Source organism: Microtus oregoni, unplaced genomic scaffold (assembly GCF_018167655.1).
Source record: "Microtus oregoni isolate MIOR12 unplaced genomic scaffold, Mior012 000028F_ref0000031, whole genome shotgun sequence".
NCBI classification, from domain to species: Eukaryota; Metazoa; Chordata; class Mammalia; order Rodentia; family Cricetidae; genus Microtus; species Microtus oregoni.
The window spans coordinates 31,046,090-31,072,790 of record NW_024543087.1 but is presented as its reverse complement, the minus strand read 5'-3'; the positions used below and the strand labels follow the sequence as shown (position 1 = coordinate 31,072,790).

At 39.3% G+C, this 26,701-nt stretch overlaps 1 protein-coding gene across 1 annotated transcript; it reads left to right on the top strand.

The window, feature by feature from the left end:
- Positions 1–3,915: 3,915 nt before the first annotated feature.
- Positions 3,916–26,381, top strand: LOC121464292 (phospholipid scramblase 1). Its single transcript, XM_041677152.1, has 9 exons — positions 3,916–4,128; positions 12,516–12,541; positions 14,169–14,249; positions 17,764–18,050; positions 19,669–19,711; positions 21,397–21,617; positions 21,732–21,893; positions 24,922–25,083; positions 26,077–26,381. Exons 2-9 carry the CDS (start codon positions 12,529–12,531, stop codon positions 26,134–26,136), a joined length of 1,029 nt encoding a protein of 342 aa, XP_041533086.1. The 5' UTR covers positions 3,916–4,128; positions 12,516–12,528; the 3' UTR covers positions 26,137–26,381.
- Positions 26,382–26,701: the final 320 nt, after the last annotated feature.

Below are 26,701 nucleotides of genomic sequence, written 5' to 3'. Positions count from 1 at the left end.
TGAAGGAGAAGAATACCACAGGAGACTTACCCGTAGCCCACAGCCTTGTGGCGATACACAAATTAACAGAAATGGCTTAATTTAAGATGCAAGAGCCATCTTGAACTATGTCTGAGACCTTAGCTAAACAGTGTTGTAATTGACATAGTTTCTGTGTGATTGATTATTCAGGTCTGGGTGGCCCGGTAACAAACAAGCAGTCTCCATTTACAAAAAGAGCCCCTAGGGTAAAAAGCTTCTACCTTCTTAACACTCTGATATCCAGTCACAGGGTTGAGTTAAGGCAAAGAATTACACAGTGTGATTCCTGATTGTACCTTCTTTTCCCCTATGCAACTGGAGAGGTCGGAACACAATAAACTAGACGTTGTGGTCAACACAGCTATGTGCAGGCCTCTTCCACTGTTACAAGGTGTAGCTTGCTTCAGTCACACTTCTTTTGTTTCCTTCAAGTTTACAGCTTTTATCATTATGGTAAATCCCTTCCTCATTGAGTCTCAGAAAAGCAGGCTTTTCTCCTGACCACACCCTTCCTTGTTCACATCTTCCCTCTTACAGTTAGAAGGAGCCAAAGTCTTTAAGGATAGGTGTGGCCCAAATTTCAATGCCCACCCATGCCTCACTGTGACATTTTAGAGTACGGAGTAGTCTGTTAGGTGGGCACAATTTGTGAGTCAGGTGCTGACTCCTCACTCCAAAAAAGAAAAAAAAAAAAAAAAAAAACGTAACCAGAGCATCTTAAAAACAAAGTTGCCCTCACTTTGATATCCTACAAGAATGCAAATTCTGTCAGTCTGGCTCTTCACCAAATCTCCTTTGCAATGCTTTTGGAATTTGAGCATGGTCAATTATTTAAGGTAGGAACGTCCCTGTGACAAGTCTCCTTTCCCTCTTCTGATTTTATTTAGTCACCACCAACAACTTATTTTTCATTATCAGTGAATATTAATTTTACAGGATGAATTTTCATTGTGACATTTTCATACATGCTCTGATTATATTCATGTTTGCCCACTCTTTTCAAATTTTACTAGTATCATCTCAGTATCTCAGTTTAGCCTCACACTGTTTGGGTCTTGAAATGTCAATAAAATAATCTCTTCTATGCTCATTTTTTTTTACTCCAACAAGTACTAGGTCCTCCACATGGACTATTCTTTATATACAAGGACTTAATAGTGTCTCTCTCATCCTTAAAATTAGATCACACCATCTTCCACCTCCCATGATAAAATTGAATGTTTTCTTTACAAGACTTTAGACACAACAGCTCCTTTTCAGCTCTCCAGCATTAGATTAGATAATGCTAGCAGTTATAACTTATTTTCCTCATACGTGGTTATCAAGATGTACCATGAAGGTACATCTCCTTTTTAGGTTCCTGGCTTGGAAGTAACAGATTGCTTCTGTTTCATAGATGGCACCGGTACTATTTCAATCATTCCCGGAAACAAGGAAATATATTTCTAGGGCTTACAACCATTGCTCAGTAACAATTGCGTTCTGTTAGAAGAGGGAACATGAGTTTCGGTCTCTGTTGCAAGCTGAGGGAGCTCTGCCAATACCATACCTTCTGCTAAGCTATATATATTAGTTTTCTTCAGTTACACCACTGTGTCTCTTCACATCAGTATTGCCTTCTGCTCATGGCTACTTCCTACTTTTTTTTAAAAAAATTTTGTTGAGCCATCTATTATAGAAAGCTAGCATTCCTATTCTTCCATAATAAATAACTTCTTTGTATAATATATATGACTTCATTGTAATAAATGTCTGAATAATCTTCATGTACTTCTATACATTATTATTTTAAAATGTCAAATTTCCATTTTGCAATAGGACCTTAAACACATTGAACTAAATATCTAGTTCATTTGAAATTATTTTTTATTACAAACTTCAGGAAATAATTTTAAGTAAAAAGACCTAAGATTTATAAGTACATATGCTTAAATGCTTGGTTGCTCATTTATTTAAGAGGAGTTTTTGTTTTAGTTTTAGTGGAAATTCCCAGACGATGGTACAATATTTTTTTAACTGCTCAGTAGGAAACTTCCTTATTTTCCTTTCTGAGAAGACTCCACACTGCATTTCCATGCTTTTCTTGTAATCTGTGTGACCCTCTACCCTCATTCAGGATACAGGATGCAAATAGAAGTGATAAGTGCTATCAGTTCATTGTATGGCTCCCCAAACCTCTGTGTGTGCCTAATCCCTTTCTATTCTTTTGTGAATAGACCATATGATAAAGCCTCTTCCAACCTAGAAAGCTGTATACTAAAGAGACTAGACCCTGGTTCTTAGGATACTGCTAGGTATCCACACGCAGCACCAAACAGGGACATGTCCATTCAGTGGTTACCTGTTCAATGCTTTATTTTTGATCTCCTGTTAATCATAAGGAATGAATTCTAGGGACACAACATTTAAATCATTCACTAAGGTTAGTTTTTCCAAGTAAAAACCTCAGGTGAATGTGAGGCACGAAGACATGAGGAGGAGAAAGAAAACTCAAGTGAGTCACTACTCTGCAGCTGCATCCCATTCCCATCTATTCCTCTGTGCAGAGACAGTCTCAGAGCTCCTAGTAACAGTAGTTAACCTAGGAAACACCACCCATAAGGGCACTAAGAAGGCTCGTAGACAGATTGTACTAAGATTTCAGCACCGTTAGCTTTACCTATAAATAAATTTCAACTGCTTAAGCTTAAAAAAAAGAAAGACTCACAAATAACTATAACCAAATTATAAAACTGAAATGAACGCTTTTATGCAGAAGAAGACAGTAGTTAAGGACCCTTCTTTGGCCTGAGTAGGAAATCGGGTATAGAATAATGCTAAATATCCTCAGTTCATAACAGCAAGTCAATTCAAACCATGAATTATTTTGAGCTATGTAAATTCAGGGTCCATTTGTCAAGAACTGGTGTGCCGCACTTTCGGGGTCCTTTCATATGTGAGCTTCACCTTTCTCAAGACTCGCTCTTTTATGGCTCACAGTAACATGGAAATGCCTTGCATCATTGCTTTCTATGAAAGAACAATAAATCCAATACACACATGTCTCTGTGTGTCCAGAAATATATACATATACACGAGCAGTTAGCCTTGCCCAAGATGATTTCCGGATTTTTTTTTTTTTTAGCTGAATATACTTAGAAAGGCACCAATCACAGGCAAGGAAGGATGAGCTCACTAATCAAAATTTACCTGCGAACCTCTTCCGTCGTTGTTTCATAAACACAGCGCCCCAGGGAATACGAAATGGCTCATAACATGTGAGGCAGGAGAAAGGTACCTCCCAAGTCACAGGGAATTTTCTTAGACACGTACCACACCAGGCACACTAAATCAGAAACTTTGAAGGCACGACCATCAATTGTAGTTTTAACCAGGTGATTCTTCTAGGGCTGTAACTGGAGAACCACCGTTGTACTATACAAAAGCAGACGCTGATTTTCCCATAAGCAAGCTACCCTTCAGACCAGCCCTGAATGTTTTCAAGGTAAGGACAGTAATTTTCTACAGACTATAAGAAAACGAAAGTAAGACCACTAACACCAAAAGGCACCAAACGATTGTAAAAGAAAAGCCTTAAGGCAGGGGAAAAAAAAAAAACAAACGAGAAAATGCTGCTAGGGAAAGATTTCAACAACCTTGAGAATGCAATGGGGGGGGGGGGGGGGGATGGAACAGATGTGGTAACCGATTTACCACTTAGGAAAAGATGCAAAGCAGGAAAGTAACTTGACTTCCTGCATAGAACCCCCATAGATGGAGCGGTTGAGAGAGCAGGGGAAAGAAAGTTCCCAGAAGAAGCCACTCCCTCGGTAACGAATGACCCTCCCTTCCAAGGTCATCAAAACCCCCACTTCCTTTAAGCACCCACCAGCTGCTTGTGGGCGGGGCGGAGAAAGTGGACTGCCTGGCCTCAGCGCACAGCTGGAGAATTCTGAAGTGCAGGCTGCGGTCAGGTCCCTCACGTCACTCAGTCCTTTTCGCGAGGTTTCTGGGAAGGCTGAGTTACAGCTGCGCCACTAGCAAGGGATTGGGACTCAGGACTACTAGGACCCGCTGATCACATCCCTGACTTCAGCTTCCCCGGCTGCCAAATAAAAGGAGCCTCAGGTGAGCCCAGCATTCTGTGCCACCCAGGACGGAGATCGAGATCTGTGTGCGCATAGGAGCAGGGTACCAGAATGGGGCGCGGGAGGTTTGGGGGGCGGAGGCTGAGCAGGAACAAGGGTTGCGGACCCTTTGTACGGTATGGAAACTGGGGAAAGTGGCCGAAAGACCTGGGCTAGAGACCCCGGAAGTGGAGAGAGAACTCAGCCAGAGGCCATGTCTCCACCGTTGCTCAGGGAACCAAACTGGTATAATTTCCTTGAAAGTCCCTACAGGACTTTCTTCAGCTTAGCACACTGCTTTACAGCCCAGAGCAGCCCTAAATCAGGACTTGAAGCTGTGCTCACTTGTAGCTCGGCGGTAGCACTCTTGTCCAACGTGCTGAGTCTCTGATGGATTCCCACTGAAGGAAAGGAAAAGTTAAAAAAAGAAAAGAAACGAATCATTCACCTGCTAGCTCTTTAACCGAAGTGTTCCCTTGGATTATGGCTAGAACCCAAACTCTGCGTAGCATTCTAGAATACCGAAGTAGGGAATACAAAGGGAGTAAGGAACACAGTGGGCAAGACCACTAGCTGCGCATTCAGGCTTCTGTTACACCATAGCCTTGAACTCTGACCCAGTTTCTTCATGTATACTAGCTCTTCTCTGAGATTGTTAACAAGACTTAAGAATGTGTCACTTTTTAAAATCCCATCACTTGGGGGCGAAGTAGGATCTCTGAGTTCCAGGCCAGCCCCGTCTACAGAGCAAGTTCAGGACAGCTAGGGCTAGACAAGAGAAACCCCTGACTGGAGAAAAACAGAACAAACTAACAAGAAAGAAAGAAAGAGAGAGAGAGAGAGAGAGAGAGAGAAGAAGGGAGAAAGAAGAAGGAAGAAAGACAAAACAGCAATAACAAATGAGTTTCAGTCACTTTGGCATCAGTTAATAAGTTGCATATAGAAATAAAGAATCTAGTCAAAACCAATGTTCATTCTATCAAATACCTGGCAAAGTCCCACACCAACAATTCTCTCCCTGGTTCCTGTGTGGATTGATTTCTGTAATCTTGTTACTGAAACTTGGGTCCAATCACCTCCCAGTTCCAAAACAAACAACCATGCTTTCTTCCGGCTTGGCAAGCTAAATGGTTAATTGCACCGAAACTTAATGGAAACCATGCCAGGCAGGTTGGGGCTCTTTTAGTCAACAGAGCTTTCTATCTGGTGGCTATCGGCAACTGGGCCACTTTGAAGAAAGAACAAACAGGGAAATAGAGGGGTGGTAAGAGACACAAGAGTCTCTGAGTCTGGCCAGAGAGCATTAAACTCCTTGAAGGAGTTTACTGTAAGGTGGAGACACATCTGGGTGACTGTCTCATGTGCCCCTATCATCGTCCTCTCTAAAGACGGGTCTTCCTCTGCTCTGTAATTCACAGATCATTCATTCCCCTGAATGAAGGGAGATTCTAGCTTCAGAATTTCTGCTGCTCTCCTCCCACCTGCCTGTAGTGCTCACTGCACACACCCACACCCATAACTCCGTGGCCTGGCTGATGATAGTTTCCTTTGAATGTGACTTTGATCTATCTCGAGGGCACCACTGCCACTCCTATGTAAATCCATCCCCGCTAAACCTTTCTAATAGCGCCATTATTTTCTCTCAGGGCTCTCTGAATGTTCTACAGGATATACTTAGATCTCTTCTCAGTCCCTAGGTTTGCTGGTGAAGTGTTTGTATAGAGCTTTGCATGGTCTATAGTATAGACATATAGACTTCATACTGTCTATATAGACAGTATATATGCTATATGTCTAGTACAGACACTATAAACTCTATACTGTCCATAAACATTGAAAAGTTTCTGCACCCCGCCAAACCTCTTAGCCAATGCAACAATTTAAAATCAGACCAAATGAAACCAAATTAGAAAAAACTCAGGTTTAATGGGTAAAACGCTCCCAGATGATAAGGGGAAGAGAGCCTGAAACACCATGTGTCTGTTTTCTAGGGGGCAGTTTAAATACCCTGTGGGCTTAAGCATCTCTGGGGGACAAGCCCTGTTTGGTGGACCTTCTGAGATGAGGCATGGTTTGGGGAGAGAGAGATGGGGTAAGAGGACTGAGGTGGAGCTTCCACCAGAACAAATACCCCCACACACACTTTGAAACACAGGATATTCACAAAGTGAATACTTCTTCAGGAAATATTTATAGAAGTATGCATGTGTGTACACACCACACTCTTGTAGTATAGCACTAAATAAGCAGGGCTTGATAAAACCAGCTCTAATTAGTGTGTGTCAACAAAAGTTCTTTTCATTTTGAAATTCAATTCTTGGAAAAAAAAAAGCCTACCTAGCCATTAAACAATTGACCACAAGAATAAACTTGAACCCAAGGCTTTGATATTTGCTAACAAATTTCAATGAAAGTTGGAAGTCTTTTTTTTTTTCTTTTTCAGTGAGCCAAAGGCAAGAATACAAAGATGTGAAAAGTGAAAAAAACACGTTAATTCAGCTAGTTAGTGAACTGAGTGACTGGCATTAAACAACAGCTTTTGTTCCTTGGGCTTAGGTACTCCATTTATAAGTAATTAAAAAAAAATCTCAAATTAATGTAAGAGCATTGGGCTTCCCAGAGGGGCATTTTGAAATCATACAGGAACCCAGTAAGCATAACTGGGTTTCCAGATGAATTTCTGCTTCTTTAAATTTACTTCTTATTTTAGTAGAACATTTGACCGCAACACTTTCCATGGGTTTCAGCTGGTGTATAATCTATTTTCTTTCAAAGTTTACAGCATTTCATTCAGAATTTAAACTTGTTTCCTTTTCATGAGGATGAAATAGAGATGTGGATTTTGACAGGGAAACTTTCTGTTACAATGGTCATTGCACTGTTAAGCAATGTACTTGAACAAGTTTACAGTCAGGGGTGCCCTGTCCCCAAATATTCACCAATACCTTGAAACACCCATTTGTGAAATATATGTGCATATTTATCTGCCCCAGTTTGACTGCCATCAAACCCACAATTTAACACTTGAAATGTGTGTATGTTAAACGCTTTCCAAACCTTTCCAAACACATAAAGCCTACCTAAAAATTTAACTAAAAAAAGTACCTGAAAATTTTTTCACTTGGTGGCTTATTGTGGTTCTGCCTTGCTGTTTGGACTACTACATTTGTTTGTTTGTTTGTTTTCTCACCATGAGATCTTATTCAACTGCTCAGCACTCTGAGATGTTAGTGGTGGTTTTGAAGGTGTGAGATGCTGCTGAATTTTGTCAGGACATACATTGGTGGTTAGACTGTGGAGAAAATGTGAGCTGGTTTATCTCCTACAAGGGATAATTTATAAAGAGGCATTGATTCGTAGGCATTTAGTAAGTATTATAGTTAAATAACCTCAATATAATTTGCACTCTTTTTTAGGCGTGGGTAATGTTATAATGTTCCAAAATGCTTTTTTTTCTTCTTTTTTTTTTTTTAATGAGAAAAGGAAAAAAACAAGTTTCCGCCTCCTCCCAGGCTCCCATTTCCCTCCCCCTACTCTCACCCTTCTCCCCCTCCCCCTACTCCCACCCTTCTCCCCCTCCCCCTACTCCTCTCCCCCTCCCTCTCCAGTCCAAAGAGCAGTCCGGGTTCCTTGCCCTGTGAAAAGTCCAAGGTCCTCTCCCCTCCGTCCATATCTAGGAAGGTGAGCATCCAAACTGGCTAGGCTCCCACAAAGCCAGAGCATTAAGTAGGATCAAAACCCCATGCCATTGTCCCTGGCTTCTCATCAGTCCTCATTGTTCGCCATGTTCAGAGAGTCCGGTTTTATCCCATGCTTTTTCAGTCACAGTCCAGCTGGCCTTAGTGAGCTCCCAATAGATCAGCCCCACTGTCTCAGTGGGTGGGTGCACCCCTCGTGGTCCCGACTTCCTTGCTCATGTTCTCCCTCCTTCTGCTCCTCATTGGGACCTTGGGAGCTCAGTCCAGTGCTCCAGTGTGGGTCCAAAATGCTTTTTAAAAGCAATAGGAATTTCAAGATCCCAAGAGACAGGGGTTTTCTGTACTGTGTATGGATTATGAAAACATTATCATAGGTCCTCGTGGTTTCTCCCTGTCCCAGGTGGGAATGTTTTACAGTTATGAAAAAGGAAAAAAAATCAGAAAGGAACTGAGGAGATGGCTCAGTAGATTAGCACACTTGTGCAAGCAGGAAGTTTACAGGTGAGATCACGAGGATCTACAGAGAAACTCAGCAGGTGTGGCCACTGCCTGCAATCCCTACGCAGGCAGGAAGCAGAGACAATGACTCTCATAGTTTGGCTATGGAATTGGCCAGTTCCAGTTTAGTTTAGCTAAAGGTGTGGCTCAGCAAATTAAAGTGCAATGAAGATAACAGATGTCAACTTTGGCCCTATAAACTGCAGCCCATGTCTACACACATGCAAACATACATATACAATCGCATGCATATCTCATTGATAATTAAAAGAAAAAATGTTTTAATTAAAATTATTAATTTAAGAAACCCCAGAAAAGAAATGGGGATTTGTTATTACAACAACAAAACAGAAAGTATAAATAATTTTATTTATATTTACTTTCATTAATATGTATACAATGCTTCAGTTTCCTATAAATGTGTCACATAATAGAGTTGCAGAAAAGAATTTATTAATTTGGGTATTTCTTGAAGTTCTTTATTCATTCTGGAGAAATTGTAACTCCCTAGTGCGAGTTACACACTTTTCCCCCTTTGGGTACATCATGAACATTATTTTCTTTTTTTATTAAAACTTTCTGAAACTTCAAAAAACATGAGCAGAGTCGGGCAATGGTGGCGCACACCTTTAATCCCAGCACTCAGGAGACAGAGGCAGGCGGGTCTCTGTGAGTTTGAGGCCAGCCTGGTCTACAAAGCAAGTTTCAGGACAGCCAGAATTGTTACACAGAGAAACCCTGTCTTGGGGCGGTGTGGGGGGGACGGACGAAACAAGAGCAGGAAACATTATTTAAAAGTCATCAGGTTGGAATAATGAATGACACGCTTCAACTAGGAATACAGCTGCAGGTTGTTTTCAAAGCTGTGTGGACGGAACTCTGCTAAAGTGAAGGCAGAAAATCATGTCTACAGCTAAGGGGAGCAGTTCGGGTGAGCAGACACAGGGTAGATGCCTTCGTCCCTTAGACACACGAAGCTGTATTTTAAGTGGCACATGGACAGTCTTAGTGGCCGCCTAATATTTGCTCTAAATCCCACACATGTAATTTTAAATCTTGAGATGATGTTAGCACCCAAGGTGAATAAGAACCCACCTTTTATTGTACAGAAGTTTTTCTAATAAGTGGTTCTCCTTCCGATCATAGCTGAAGCCTCAAAATTATGAAATAAAAAAATAAGAAGACATCAAAGAGAGACAAGAGAGCCCTGTTTGGGGACTTTTGCACAAGGAGGAAATGTTCTTTAACCCCCAGGACAAATGAAGCCAGTGTCCTCTTGGTTGGCTCATTATGCAGACAGAACCTTATGTCACCACATTCTTAAGATCAACCTGACAGGGCTTAGGAATTCCCATCTTTCTAGCATGCCATTCATTTCGGGCCTCACAGAAATTCCTAGGCCAAAACAAACACATTCTGAGAAGGAATATTTTTAAACAAAGATCCCATAGTCAAGCTGATTGGACAGTGAGAAACCTGATTCAGTAAATAAGGTAAAATGCAACTGAGGAAGATACCGGGGTCAATTCCAGCCCTTTAAACTCCAGTCCATGTCTACGCACATGCAAATATGCATACACACAATGAAAAGAAAAATGTTTAAATTGTTAATTGAAACTTCAGCTGGTGAGCTGGTTTATCTTGAACACTGCATGGTTTATGGAGAGGGAGCTGTTCTTATTGTATATTTGAAATTCAAAACTATGAAAGGATTTTTTTTTTCCAGTTCTAGGCTCTATTTTCAAAATCTAAAGAAACATGAGTAGGGTGGAGGAGGTGCATGCCTTTAATTCCAGCACTCAGGAGGCAAATGTAGGCAGATCTCGAGACCAGACTGGCCTACACAGCTAGCCCCAAGATGGCCAGGGCTACACAGAAAAGCCCTGTCTCAAAAGAACCAAAGTCAAACCAAAACAAAACAGAAAACCAAAATGTAAGAAAGGTAAAGTTCTCTGATTGACAGCAAGATGAAAATGGCTAACAACTACAATCCCTTAAAGTTTGTACTTAGTTGAGGCTATAGGCTTTTGTAAGCTGAATGTGTTAAAGAGTGCCATAAGAAATAGGGGACGTTAGTAAAGAGATGGCTCAATGGTTAAAAGTCTGGGTCCTGGCACCTTCACAGAGTCTCACAACCACCAATAACTCTAGTTCTAAAGGATCCATAGCCCTCTACTGACCGTTTCCGGCATCATACGTGCATGCAAAACTATTTAAACACAGACAACAAAAATAAATAAATCTTAAAAGTATAAATGAAATGGTGCAGGTAAAAACTTTAAGGACATTTAACACACAAAGGATACCACCTATTTCTACTCCAAGGTTTGTCTTTTAATTTGATACATCTGCTACTCTTGGCATATTTTATGAAAACTAATATTCCTTTCAATGCATAACCTTTCATAATGAAAATTTGATGTTGAGATAGATGATCATGGCATTGTGTGTGTGTAGATTTCATATACAAGCCGGGCGGTGGTGGCGCACGTCTTTAATCCCAGCACTTGGGAGGCAGAGGCAGGCGAATCTCTGTGAGTTCGAGACTAGCCTGGTCTACAAAAGCTAGATCCAGGACAGGCTCCAAAACCACAGAGAAACCCTGTCTCAAAAAACAAACAAACAACAACAAAAAACATATACATGTATGTATGTATATATATATATATATAAAGTAAGAATATATATTCATATAGTGGACTCTGAAAGATTAACATAGCCTGATATAACATATAACCTTATACTCTATTGTAACTACATATGCTTATTAGTTTACAATTAGCCCTAGAATTAATTGGAGAAAAAAATTAAATACTTATATTTCTGCCCTTAAGGACTGATGGTAGCCACTGGAGCTGGCTACTGGTCAGTTAATGCAAAATCATGTTCCTATTGTTTAAAGTAAAAAAGAGAAATTTAAATGGATAGCACATTTTTTTTAGATTTATTCTAGTGTAAACCTATTGAGATTTACTTGATTGCTGCTGAACATCTTGCATATAAGGTACTTAAAATTGGTGTGGTAATACTTAGAAATAAGTATTTCATTAATATATGAAATTTCAGCTGGGCAGTAGTGTTGCATGCCTTTAATTCCAGCACTCAGGAGGCATAGACAAGAGGATCTTTGTGAGTTTGAAGCCAGCACAGGCTCCAAAGCTACAGAGAAACCCTTCTCAACAAACAAAAACAAAACAAAAAGATAGGATTTTTTTTTTGTACCTAAAATTGCCAGTGATAAACAATTTTGAAATGAAGTGGAAGATGGTATTTGTTTCTCGAGAATACTGGTTATAATTACTTATATAGTCACATTTATTGGCTGCTTTATTACTCAGAATTGCACAGTAAAGAAGCTAGTAAAAGGGCAGCAAATACTGGAGTGTGCCAGACACGAGGAGGCATCAATTTAACTCAGGAGATTAAAAGTTTTAAGGAACAGAATTTTTGTCTGCTTTGCTTCAGTTGTAATCAGTAAGCATGGAGTTGTTGCCATTTAGAGTTACAGAAGGTGGTACCTGGATAGTAGTAGATAAAGCTAAGATGGGATTCAATTACTGGGCACAGAACCAAGTATAAATTTGTTGTACTGCATGTTTCTTCAGTAGTCAGATGTGGGGTCATTAGGATTGTCAAGAATGCTGTCACCATGAGAATCTCAACCAGGTTCCTTAGTAAGAAGCAACTTTTAATCCACAGAACTGAATACTAAACCTTAAATTTGGAGCTCAAGTAGTGCAGGTCCATAGATCCTGGATTTTAAAGTCCACTCCTGTGCCCTGGAATTCTCTCCTGCTATCTTGTTAGACGGTTCCTACAGCTGAGCTCAGAAATTCGTATGTGAGCCACCTGCTTCTTTTAGAAGGGCTGTTTGTGAAGGCTGCCCATTTAGCTCTGTTCCCTGTTGGGTGTGTCTTTCACAGTGTTCCTTCTTGGATCCTGTTTCCAAAGACCCTTAAAAAAAATGTGTCCACCATCATGACCAGCCAAAAACGTCTGAAATTCTACTAAAAATGAGAGTATGGGGATGAGGATCAAACCCAAAAGCTTGAGTAAGCAGATCAGTCTAGACTAGATGAACTGGGAGGACTGACCAGACCTGTGCCTGCAGAGTTCGTGAGCACCTTGGAGCAGTCACATCTTTCCAATAAATTTGTAGATAATCTACTAACGTCAGATATTCTGTTTTCAGAACGGGTTAAACCATGGAAAAGCACAGTAAGTAATCCATGTTGAGTATTCCCTTTTCATAAAATCATGTGATAAGACATTACTTGATTGTAATGTTTTATTCAGCTCTTGAAATTGTTCTTTGGGTTCGCTGCTACGCTATTATCCTCAATGTATTATTTAGTGTTCTCACATGGAGAAGACAGGCACAAATGGGAGTGGTACCATCTAGTTAGTGACAGCAAGTCCGCAGAGGAAGGTGTATGTTAGACATACAGATATGTACGTTGTGCAGAGCTTACTAGGTCTTATCCAGAGACGTTTCTGGGCTTTTGGACACAATTTGTATACATTAATGGTTATTCTAATCATACTAATCAAAGAATAACATTTTTGATATCAGTTCATTCTCTTAAGTGTAGAGATGCATACTTTCATGATGTGTGTTTTATAATATACACATCCTTTAGGATTTAGTAATATTGATCATATTGTTCTTTCTCTTTTTTCCCTCTCAGGAAAGTTCCAAATAAATATATCAAGTCTACAATATAAGATTTTTCTGTATTTAAGTCCTGAGAAGAAAAACATTGCATATCTTAAAAAATATTACTAGCCAAATCATTTTCTCAGAACTATTTTCCCTTTCTCTTTCATCTTTGTTGAGACAGTCAAAATTATATATATATATATATATATATATATATATATATAATCTAGTTTTGATGAGTATATTCGACAACTTTCAGGACAAACCGCTTGGTTTTCTTAATGAATTTTATATCGATCTAAATTGTCATAAAACAAAATTAAAGATGTTGTAATTCAATTTGATATGTTTGAGCTGTTTTACATGCTAGCAGTTCATTCAGCTTAGAGAAATTCATTTGATCACTGGCACCATCACTTTTTCACTCAATATATTCATATAGTTATATGCATATTGGTACATTTGTACCTGAAGAGAAATAAAATGTATATGAATAAGTTTACATAACATATATACAGATCTACATGTATACATAAAAATAAAATATTTTGTGATAGTTATCTCACAGGTTTATGATTTTTTTTCTAAGCTACCTAGGTTAAATTTGAAAAAACATAAAAGACATGCCATTCTTTCAAGCATGTGAATCCATTTTCACAGCGTGATTGAAGCAAAAGTCTCCTTTACATTAACTCTTTTGCAGGCAGAACTCATATACGGAGTTTACTCTGCTTGTTTCAGTTCTGTGTAGTGGCATTTCATTTGTGTTTTAATAGCTAAAGCTTGCCTGAAGATCAGAGAAGTAAAACATCCACACTGGTCAGCCTTACAGACCAAGCAGTGGTAACACACACCTTTAATTCCAGTAGCCATACTAGCTTGCCATAGAACCCAGGCAGTAGGGCTGCATGCCCTTAATCTCAGAACTAGAGAGGATGTCAGTCTCAGACTCATTCTGAGGCTTCTTGGAGGCAGGATCACCATTTTTGAACTGAGGTGGAGGTGAGAGCCAGTGGCTGGCTGCTTTGCTTTTCTGGTCTTCAGGTTGAACCCCAATATCTGTCTCTGGGTTTTTATTAATCGTGCCTCATTAATTTGCATCACACTATCTCATCACTGTCTACTGTTCTTCCCAATGCACATCATACTTAAACTGACAAGCATGTACCTCTCCCTGAATTGCAGGCATGCAAACAGAGGCTCCTCACGCAGGAACACATTTGCCAGCTGGGTATGGCCCTCAGTATCCACCAGCAGCATTCCAAGGTAAAATACTTGTTGCAGATGGAAAAATAACACTAATCAATTGAAACTTGAAAGGGAGAGAAAGAAAGGGGGTGGGCACATATATCTTTTTTTAGTACCTCATTTTCATGAAATTGTATTAAAGGAATTTTGGCAGCTTCGCAGTTTCTTTTTTCTTTTGTTCCATGTGTTTTCCATAGGGATATTTTTTATAGAGGGCAGTAAGGTGACTTATAAAGGAGAGCTGTAAACTCTGGAGTATGTTTATATTGAGCAACAATATTTCACTTAAAACACATAATTTAGAATTAATTTTATTGACTGCTCATCTGTTGTGAGAATCGCTGCGAGAATGTCATGAAAACGAGGAAAGTTTTCCACGGGTGTTTTTGAGTCCTACGGGACTGGGGATTAATTGTGTTCAGCGAAGTAACAGATAAATGAAAACTACTTACCACTGGAAGCTACCTAGGATTCTTGTTTCCACTTTGTGAGACTTATAATGGACACCTTTACTCTTCGCCAAGCTTAAAAGATGCAGGTTCATAATTGCAGAAGCACAGTAAGAGGGGGCAGGTAGGTGGTAAGTTCAAGCATTTAGAAAAAGTCTGACACAAGACGAAACACACACACACAAATAAAGCCCAGACTAAGCTAATTTGTGGAATGCTTACTTTGTATGTGTGAGAACATAAATTCAATCCCCAGTACTAAAAGAGGAAAGAAACAATTTTCTGTTGTAATTATGATGATTCTTGTTTTCCATGTCTCACAAAAGTAGAGGAATCATATCATCATTTACTATGAATTTTATGTCTTATTTTGAACCAATGCATAAAATAATGGAAAGCTTTTCATTTAGCAAATGCAATTTTTCATCATTATCTGATCTGTGCAAATGCCCAAGTAGATGCTTTGCCATCATTTTCCAAACAACCTGGGAACTACCATCAAGGTGCTTTGTTTGGATACAAGGGTTATGCAGTTTGTTTTCTTTGCTGAGTAAAGAGATTCTTTACTTCTCTGAGAATTCTAGATTTTTTTTAAAGATTTATTTATTATATATACAGTTTTCTGCCTACATGACAGAAAAGGATGCCAGTTCTCATTACAGATGGTTGTGAGCCGCCATGTGTTTGCTGGGAATTGAACTCAGGACTTCTGGAAGAGCAGCCAGTGCTCTTAATCTCTGAGCCATCTCTCCAACCCTGGGAACTTGATCTTTCCAGATGTTTGTAATGAAACAATATGGTCCGGCTAAGTTTCAAGGTTCTAATGTAGTAATTGTCAACCATGGCTTCACTTAAGAGTAACTTAAATGTGTTAGGACAGGAACACCAGTAGACGACCTGTGAACTAAGGGATTGGTAATTTCTGAACCACCAGGTTTTTCTACTGTGAGATCAGGCTTGAAAACCTCTGCTGAGTTCCCAAAGAACTGGCATTGGGAGGTTTTCCAGTAAGTTTAAGATGTAAGCCAGAGAGTTAGAAAGTGGTTCAGTCCTCCTCATAGTTAGCTTAAAGTGGGTATGTGTGTCTCAAGGGGAGGGTTTTTACATTTCCTTTCATTCCACCTGCAACACCTCTCATCAGCCCTTCACACAGTGCATCCTTCCTTTTTCATGGATGGACATCAGTCACATAAAGTCATCACCTCCTGTGTCACCATCTTGCTCACAGATTCCCTTACACCAAATTTTTGTTTGTTAATGTACCGAAAGCTGACTGTAACCCTTTTGAATCCATTCTCCTTGTACCCCCGACTTCTTGATAACCCTTTGCTGTGATAGTCAGAAATTATGAAGGCAATTAAAGAGCATTGTGAGGTATAGTAAATTTTCTAAGCCTTGTTTTTAAATGGGGCATGGATTTTTGTCAGAAGTGTTTTTATTTATTCACTGTGGATTCTAAATATTAGAGTTTGCATGTCTTTCAATGTGGAATTATAGGTGCATATAATCCTTTGAATATGTATTCCATTCCTATGTAATAACTCACTATAGGAGGCTCACTGTAATTTCTTATTGGAGACTTTTCAGCATATATGTATTAGTTCCCTCCTGTTCTCTAGCTACTAATTATTGAAAAGTTTCCTCAGGGCTGGAGCATTTATGTAGTGGTTAAGAGCACTTGTTGCCCTTACAGAGGACCTGGATTTGATTTCTAGTAATGAAATGGTGGCTCACAATGGTCTATACATCCAACCTCAGGGTATCTGATGCCCTTTTCTGACTGCCACAGGCACCAGGCATGCACCTGGTGTGTATATACATATATTATATATAATATATTTACACACACATGTGTATATATATACATGGTATATATATTATATATTTACAGGCACAAGTATATATGTGCACACACATATGTTTCCATATATATATGAAAACCCCCATACACAGAAGATGACAATAATTTATCTCACTGCTTTTGTTATACTTTTTGGTTAATCAACTGTATTTTCTAGAGCTTTTATGGTAATAAATAGTAAGGTTTAAATTTATTACCATTGAAGCACGATTAATAAAAACTCAGAGAGAGAAATTGGAGTTCAACCTGAAGATCCGAAGAGCAAAGCAGTCAGCCACTGGCTCTTACCTTGACCTTAGTCAGAAGTGGCAATCCTGTCTCCAGAAATCGCAGAATGAGACTGTGTGAGAGAGCTCTCTTCTCCCGTTTTATAATCCTCTCTAGGTCTGGGATTAAAGATGTGCACCACTGGGGTTAAATGCATACACTGCCTGGTTTCTATGGCAACTAGTATGGCTACTGAGATTAAAGGTGTGTGACCATTGCCTTGTCTGTAAGGCTGACCAGTGTGGCTGTTTTACTTTCCCGATCCCCATGCAAACTTTATTTATATAAATACAATTGAAATGCTGCTATATACCATAAAGTTGTAAATCATTTTTTTCAATGGACAAAAAGAATTTTAGAGGAATACACTGAACTAAAACTCTTGGCAAACAAGTATCTGAAATGTACTACAAAGAACGATTTGTCTTTAACTATATACTAGGGTTTCTCAGCCATATCTGATAATATTTAGGTTAAACAGTTCTTTCTTTTTCTGGAATGTATTGTCTTTGCTGGATGGTGTTTAGTAACACTACTGGATTCCACACACCCACCAGATCACAGCACCATCTTCCTTCCCAGTCAAGCAGATGGTCTCTATATTCTCAGTTCTTCCTTAGGGAGATGGAGCAAACTCTTTCCCGAGTCTGTACACATAGGATGTGTACCCCAGAATCATCTTCTATTTGGAGTGTTCTGGGTTCCTGAAAACCTAGCTCCAGGCTTCCATTTTGGGTCTTCACAGAATGCCAGAAGGTTTATGTTGTGGACATACTTGTTTTCTCTCCCATTGCCAATTATTAGAACATATTTTCTGACAGATAAAAATTACAATATCATATAAATCCTGTATCGATAGGATTTCTGAGATGAGAACGCTCTAGATAATTGGGATACTTGTAATGAACTGACTTTTCTATGCAGTTATGATTTTTTTCACTTGCTTCTATTTCAGGACCTTCAGAACACAATGGCTACCCCACATCCCAGCCTGGCTACCAAGGACTCCAGAATCCTTATGCAGGGCCTCAGGCTGGCTTTCAAGGGCCCCAGGGTCCATATCCAGGGCCCCAAGCTGGCTACCCAGTCCCACCAGGAGGTTATCCAGGTGCTGGCCCAAGTGGCTTTCCTGTCCAAAATCAGCCAGCGTACAGTCATCCAGGTGGGCCTGGAGGGACTCCTTGGATGCCAGCACCACCTCCCCCACTGAACTGTCCACCTGGGTTGGAATACTTAACTCAGGCAAGTGTATTGCATGAGCTATTCATGAATCAAATAATTTGGGTGTCTAAGCTGGAGTATGGGACAAAAAAAATTCATAAAAGTCTGAAATAGAAAAATAACATTTTGTACCATTAGATACTTGTAATTCTTCTAGGTCAGATTCAGTTTTTAAGGAGAACATTAGTGTGCATAGTAATTGTGTTTTCTGTAATTTTGAATTTACCTAAAAATGGTTATTAATCACTATTTTCAGTTCAGTTTTCTACTCAGTTCGTGTATTGTTTCACTGAATCATCATAGGAAAGTCTCTGATATACAGGAGTTATAATTACCATGTTTCTCCGAAGGTATAAAAAATTGTATACCTTGTCCACAATAGTGGGCCTTGCCTCCTGACCTGGACTTCTGGATGTTCTTTAATGGTGACCCCCAATTCACACCCTACTATATGACTCACATGTTTACCTCCAGTAAAACTCCTCTCTATGTTGTTGCTTATGTCCTTTGAGTGATGCAGTTTGCTAAATCCGACAGATAGAAAATAAAGCCATGATTATGCTATACTACATGACAATGAGTTGCTGCAGTGTTGTTTTTCCATCGGCACAGACGCTAAACTTTAATCTGCTGCTGTTTAGCCAACAAACACAGTTTTGCGGCTACTGGCCTCTGTCCCTGGCAGTGGCTCAACTGTTCAGACTGTGGCCTGGCTCTGTGGCTGCTGCCAAATATAGTTTTAAATTAAATCTCTGTTGTTCTATTTACCAGTAAGACTTGGGAGTCAAATGCTGGGGTGAAAACCTGCTAGCTCAGAGAGGTTGAGTAGCAACTAGCTGACCTTCTCACTTTGTTGGTATCTCCAAAAGAGAGCATCCCTTCACTCTATCAAAACAAAAGAACCTAGTCAGATACTCTGAGGCTCTCTATGATTACTTCCTGTCAACTAGTTGCTAACTTGGTTTCGTAACCCAAAAATGATTTTATTTAATTAATGCAAATGCAAACTCGGGGTTCACGGTATGATCGTATATCTCAGAATATAGAAGTATGACTTTTAGCATTTATTTGATAAAGGAAATTAAGTGAAGTAGGAGTAAAAGTGTCCAATAAAAATATAAAGTATATTTATAATCCAATTATAAGCTTATAAACAAATAGCCTTGTGATGACTATCCAGTTCTCAGTCAATCAGGTGTCTCTATAGATACTCTGTGTGAATTTAATTTTCCACAAGTTACTCAAAAATGTAGGATGGGGAAACTCATCAATTATTTGGTCATAAAATAGCTTCAAAATAGATATTTATAAAATTAGGATCCTACATATACCAGGGAAAATCTACGCATACTACAAATGACGACATTGGTCACACATGATATTTTTCCATCTTGTAGAACAGAAGTTATAAATAAATTAAAATGTTATAAATATTCCTTGAGAAACTTTTAGAAAGAATGATGTTTTATACATACAGAAACTTGTTATAAATCAGATGTATTTGACTAAAATGTTATAGTAAAGAATTTCCAGAAGCATTTTGAAAATTTTAAAAATATTATCTTTTAAATGAAAAGCAATACAAATATGAAACACTGATAACTAATTTCAAGCACATATCCTCTCTTCTCCGTAACAGATAGATCAGATTCTGGTTCATCAGCAAATTGAACTTCTGGAAGGTACGTATGCCATGTAATGATGGTATTTCTGGAAGTAAAAGCAGCTCATACAGTTTCAGCCCTGCCAGTAGCTTTCCCTAGAGCAGTCTTCTGTGGGAGGTTCAGCCAGGAACTTACAGATGCCTGTCTTGCAGTGGTTCTCCACCTTCCTAGTGCTCTGACCCTTTAATACAGATCCTCAATGATTTATAAGCTTTAAGATACTATATATATATATATATATATATATATAATCTTATCGTATCTTATAGTATATATAGTATCTTAAAGCTTAAAGCATATATATATATATATGTAATTCTAAAGCACATTAGTTTTCAGTGTTTAGGTCTTTTAAAAACAGAATGTACTTAATTTTCTTATTTTTACAAAAAATGACATTTTATTTAATTTTTCATGTTCTTTGTAACACTTAGATAACGAAATTACTCAGAATTTACATTTTTAGTGTGCATCACACATTACTGACATTTCTGTATTCAAATCTAAGTATACAAAAATGATATAAAGATAAAACTTTTGACTGTTTAAATTTTTACTTTTTTAGTAATCACAAGGAAAACTAGAGGCTGTAAAAATTTTTAAATTTCATAGCCAAGCTCAATATTTCTGAGATTAAGATATTAAAACAGCCATAGATAGGATGATAATTGATTGCTATAAATCAGTTGAGTGACAGCCAAATGTTGAGAGAAATTTCCAGGAATGTAGGGTTCAGGGACTGTCTCAGCCCCACCAAAGGCACTTCAATGAGTTCACCATGACAAAGAACATCTCCAGATGCCCAAAGTCTTTGCACATAGATAGCATATGGTTCTTGAGCTTTTACAAATTTTAAATAATTACTTGTGGTTCTGGACATATTTCTAATGAACCGTGACTCTAGGATCAGAGGGCTATGAACAAGGAAGGACATCTATTCTCTCTTCCTAGCTGGACAGAAACAGAAGATCCCAGTGTGAGAGTTAGAACAGCAAAGCCCATCACTTGAAGCTCTGTGGGTGGGAGGACTTAGCATCACTCTGTTCGCCCGTGATAGCATAATCTTTGTAGGGTGTGCATTGGAGGGGTGGCTACTAAGCACCATGCCTCTTGTCTAACACCTCCTTTCCACTTTGAATTTATTTCTGAGCTAAACATTATTTATTCCCTGGCCCAATGTCCTTTGCAGATTCACTTTTGTTTTCACTCTCCTTTTTCACAGCTGTGCTTTTAGAAGAATCCTTCTCGTTGCTTTTGTTCAAATGGCAGGGAAAAGTATGTATATATACCACAAACCATGGATTCAATTCATAGACTATAAACATAGCAATCACTCTGTAAGCCCTGAAGCTAAACTCTGCCAGAAGAGATGACTGGGCGTTTATGCACACACCTAGTCCCACCTTCCCCCTCAGCACTGCACCTCACAGACACAGAAGCTCCTTTGTGATACAGTCCATGGAGGTGGACTTGCAGCTTCATCCCTGAGAAAGTCTCACATACAGATGTCTTCCGTCTTTCCTTCTTACCTTAATGTTCTTCTCCTTTCCCACTGCGATGTCCTAAGTGTTCCGGTCCAGATCATCTCTCCACTACTTGTGTCTCACTTCCTGCTTCTCCTGCCACCCTTCCCATTGCTACCTCAGGAGAGAGTCACTGTTCCTAACAAAGTGGTGAATGGAACTTCCCCTGTGTGCTTTTAGTCTTAACAGGCTTTGAAACAAATAACAAATATGAAATCAAGAACAGCCTCGGGCAGAGAGTTTATTTTGCTGTGGAAGATACTGACTGCTGCACTCGGAACTGCTGTGGACCAGCTAGACCTTTCACCTTGAGGATCCTGGACAATCTGGGCCAAGAGGTCATGACTCTGGAGAGACCCCTGAGATGCAGTAGCTGCTGCTTTCCCTGCTGTCTCCAGGAGGTCAGTGTGAAGTTTCCATATCAAATGAGAGGAGAGCAGCAGAGTTTTCCAGAATCTATTAACCCTGGGTGGTATGGCTATGACTCCATTCAGCATGCACTCTTGCTTTTGTAGATAGAAGTCCAAGCTCCTCCTGGTGTGCCCGTAGGTTATGTGACTCAGAACTGGCACCCTTGTCTGCCAAAGTTCACTCTGCAAAATGAGAAGAAGGAGGATGTTCTAAAAATTGTTGGTCCGTGTGTCGTGTGCACCTGCTGTTCAGACATTGACTTTGAGGTAAGAAATATCACAACGCTCCTAGGATGTGCTTTCCTGACATGAAAAGAATATATTCCTATAGGATGTTCCTACTGCATTACCTAAATAGTGGGAACTGATGTGTGCTCATCTGATTAATGATTAACAATTACTCTGATTAAAGGTCTGTGTAGATAAAAAGCAGAGAGTGGGGGCAAAAAAGAAGGAAAGAAAAGTAATAAAAAAAATCTACCATTTAAAATCTTTGTATGTTTTGGTGAAGAGATATCTCAGTTGACCAGGTGCTTGCTGTACAGGTGTAATATTCTGTGTTTGGATCTGCAGCATCTGAGTGCAAAGCATGGCATAGAGGCACATGCCTATGTTCCACTGTTGGGGAGATGGAGACAAAAGACTCCTGGGGCTTGCTGCTGAGTTGCATCAGCAGTTGAAGACTCAGGCTCAAAAATAAGGTTGCAAGCAGTAAACCCTGTGTCTAAAGACGTGGCTTCCACACAAATGCATGCTGATGTGCACATCCATAAACAGCTACACACACAGTATACACACACAAGCACACTAACTTCTGTATCTCTATACTTTGTGTCGCACTTTTTAAATAGAAGAGCAACCAAGCCACTAAAGTGGGTTTCCTAGGCTCTTTCTTTCCTTTTCCTTTGTTCTGCTGTTCTACGGAAAGTGTGCACTTTTGATTTTTAGAGTTCTGACCAATATTGCAGTATGTACTTTCCTGAGAAGAGGTGGATGACAGTCATTTGCATATATACTACCTTCTTACACACATACTGAAGACCCAAATGCAGATTATCTATGCCTTATTAGTGACAGTTTCAATGTGATTAGTTTAATAAAAGTTTTTATCTTTTCAAGGTTTTACTTGTTTCACTGGTTCCACTGCCCGTAGTCAACAGTGGTTCTGGAAATATCAAATGGGAGGTCCCAGAAATAACATTTATAAGATGTAAATTATGCCCCATTTCCAGTAGAGTGAACTACCCTCAGGCTGTCCTGCTCTATCCTGGCTACATGTGTTCCTTCTTCCTGCACACCAATCCACAAAGTCTTCCATGAGGCATCTTAAATCTCAGTCAGAAACCCACTCTTCTGCTCTCTCACTGGATGACCAAGAAGCCTTGATGCATAAGCCCAGTGGTTTTCAACCTTCCTGACACTGTCATACTTTAATATAGTTCCTTACATTGTGCTGACCCCAGCCATAAAATTATTTTGTTGCTACTTCATAACTGTAATTTTGCTACTGTTATGAATTGTAATATAAATATATGATATGCAGGATATCTGATATTCAACCCCTGTGACATTGTACTTCCATAGGGATCGTGACCCGCAGGTTGAGAAACCATTATCCGAAAGCAATCTCATGACCTCTGCAGCCTTTATTTCATTTTATCTCACTGCTTCATTAAGGGACGGATTAATAGAGAACAAGATCTTTTGAGAGGGACATAGGATATTAGCATAGTTTTCTATTTTACTAATGTTTCTTTTAAAACATTTAGTTTTCTTGATTTATATAATACACACTATAACAGAAATTTATGAATGGTAAAATCATTTTGCATTTGCTAATTACTGGTTTGTATCTCTAGTATTGTCAGTCTTGGTTTATGTCGCCCTCTATGCCTGACTATAATATGTAAATGACAGCTATTGTCCATGGAGTACTAAGAGGTTACAAAAGAGCATTTGTTTTATAGCAGCTTGTCATCACCATGACATATCTGATACAACTCTAATGGTTCATGACTTCAAACTGATATCACCATGCTCACATCATGGCCTTTTGTCCATCCGAGTTTCTGTGCATTGATGGAAGCTCATGTCGATGGCTCTCACGTAGAACAGGAAGTGACCTCCCATCTGCTCAAGGAGAGTGTGTCCCAGGACTGTACCCACAGCAGCTCAGTGGATGCACATCAAGGCCAAGCAAGTTAGCCTTGGTGAACTCTCAAGTCATCTGCCACACCCTGGCATCAAATTAGACATAGGAGAAAACCTAGTTCTCAAGGAAGAGAAAGTGCACTCTGCCCAGTGTGGGTGTGGAATGAAAGAACTCCTGTATGAGCAATGATTTGTGACTTTTCATTCATGTTAGAGATAAATATCAGAGCATGTAAGGAGCCATGCTCCTCCAGCCACACCAAGATGCTGACTGCCTCTGAATGTTCCCGTGTTTCCTTGGTAGATTCTGTCTGAGGCAAGGGATTTAAAGGAGGCTGCTCCCTCCTCGTGATGCATTTTGTAGGTTTGGAAAGGACACATCTCCTCCTACTTTGACTCAAGCCTGTGTGTACATATTTTGGTGAGCATCCACGTGCCCTCTGTGGAGTGGCTTTAGTTTGTGTCCTACCCATTCTACTGTAAATTTGGCTCTGGGCTTTTCTCCCACAAAGCCCCCAAATCAGACCTTTTTCACACTGGAAATCTGATTCCACACACTTCTTACAATTTTTTTACTCCCTACTTGTTATCAAGTCCTACCCCACCTTTGCCCTGGGAGCCTTCCTTGGAGCTTCTCATTGGTCCCTTCCAATCACAGCTGGTCTTTCTTGGCTTTTGCGTCTCACGCCCTGCCCTGCCTCCCATGGGAGGCAGTGAGCCTCTACCCAATTTAAACTGTCAAGCCTACATGAAAGCAAAGCTTCTTGAAGTGGCATTTGAGCAACAGTTGTATTATGATTTTCCCAAGAATAGAAATAATCTAGACAGTGTATCAGTGAGGTATTAAAAGGTTTTTCTATTGAAATTTGTTTTGCCTTAAGTGTAAGAATTTGTATTGTCTGTTCCTGTTGGAACCAGAGAATGTTAGTTTTGTCAGTATACAATTAATAGTTGTAAGGACCTACAGTTTATGTAATTTAATACAGTATTTGTTTCATTGAATCGCAACTTTACAATTAATAGTTGTAAGGACCTACAGTTTATGTAATTTAATACAGTATTTGTTTCATTGAATCGCAACTTTGGAAGCATGTCTGCTGTTTAGCTTTTGGAAATGCTTATGACTTTTATTTTTTCTCTGCAGCTCAAATCTCTAGATGAAGAATCTGTAGTTGGCAAAATTTCCAAGCAGTGGTCTGGTTTAGTGAGAGAGGCCTTCACAGATGCAGATAACTTTGGGATCCAGTTCCCACTAGACCTTGATGTGAAGATGAAGGCTGTGATGCTTGGAGCGTGTTTCCTCATCGTAAGTCTGTTCCCACTGGTCCTCTTTATTGGTGGCTTTCTTAGAGTCATTCCAAAATCATTCACCAAATTTTGGTATTCCAAAATGGCGTATGAAATGAACAGGTTTTTATATCAGTACTCACCATTCAATTTGGTCTGAAATTCCATTTAAGATGACACTGGGCACACTCTAGCACAGTTGATTGAGGAGACTGTTCGCCCTTAAGACAGAGGTCTCTGGGCTTAGAGTTATTCTAAGATTCAAAATTGGTGCTTTGGGGGAAGATGGCAGCTATTTTGGCACAGACAAGGTCATGAAGAATTTAATTAACTTGTTCATTTAAAATTAGGCAAACTTGTTGGAAATCCATCCTTACAAAGATAAATCCTGGTGACTGTGTGAGAAATCCTGGTGATGTGAGAGGAAGTGGCAGTGCAGTTGTTCAAGCCAAGCGATTAGCAAATGGCTAGAAGGGGAAAGGAAAATAAAAGAGATCCAAGAAATAAAGTCTCCATGATTTGATAGGGCTCATGGAAGAAATGTCAGGTTAGAACCACACAGGACAAAATGGTCTGGGGAGACAGTGAGCCTGTTCAAGAGAGAGCTGCTGACCCAGGGCCAGTGGGCTGCACCCCTCCTGCTGAGATGCTGCAGCAGCCCCAGGTCCAAAGTTGAACCTGGAACTCATGTTGCTAGAGATATTCCATTCCTAGAAAGGACTAGCAAAAGTTGAGGGAGCAAGAAAAAATAATTCGGTGTGTGTGGGGGCGAGTAATGAAAAAATGGTATCTGGAGAATTTATCAGGACATTAATGAAACTGGTCTGAAGCAGAGCAAAGGCAGAAGGGGTGAAATGATTGCTATTGAAAAAGAGAGGGGAAGGCAGAGCTCGCATGGCTGTGTTTTCCCACTGTTCTGATGCTGCTGAGTTTTTATATCCTCCCTTTGTGTGGGGATTGTTCTCTGGTTGTTGAAAACTCTTCTTCTTTTTTTTTTTTTTGTCTTATTCAGGATTTCATGTTTTTTGAAAAAACTGGAAATGAGGACCAAAGAGCAGGAGTGTGGCAGTAGTTTCTTGAGATTCCTAAGAGATTTAAGGACTTCATTCTGGTGGATACTATCTAAAGAACACACATGGCTTTTTTTCTTTATTGAAATAACTGTGTCGATTAACCTATGATGCCTATACCTCCTGTTGTACAATTGTGCTTTCAAATTATAGTTTATTTTCTATACTTTTGTCATGTATTTGTTTTTATACATCCTTAAAGTGTTCACTGTGAATTAGTGAGAAAATATATGAATGTTTACACATAGAAATGAGATTGTCTAAGATTGACTTACAATCTTTGATTTATTTTGTATTTTATAAAAACTTAAATGTTATTGTAATTTAAGATGAAATTACATATTAAATGTAATTATAATTTATACAAAAGACTTGATGTTATTTATAAATACTATTTAAAGCCTTAAAAACTTTCTGTTTCCTTTACTTTAGAATTAACTATTATTCAGTATAGTTATTATTAAGGAAACAATAACTGTGTTTTTTTTCCCTCTTTAGAAATTCAGCTTAGTTATGTAATTCTATTTATATACTTTTCTACCAAATAATACCTTCATTACATAGTGA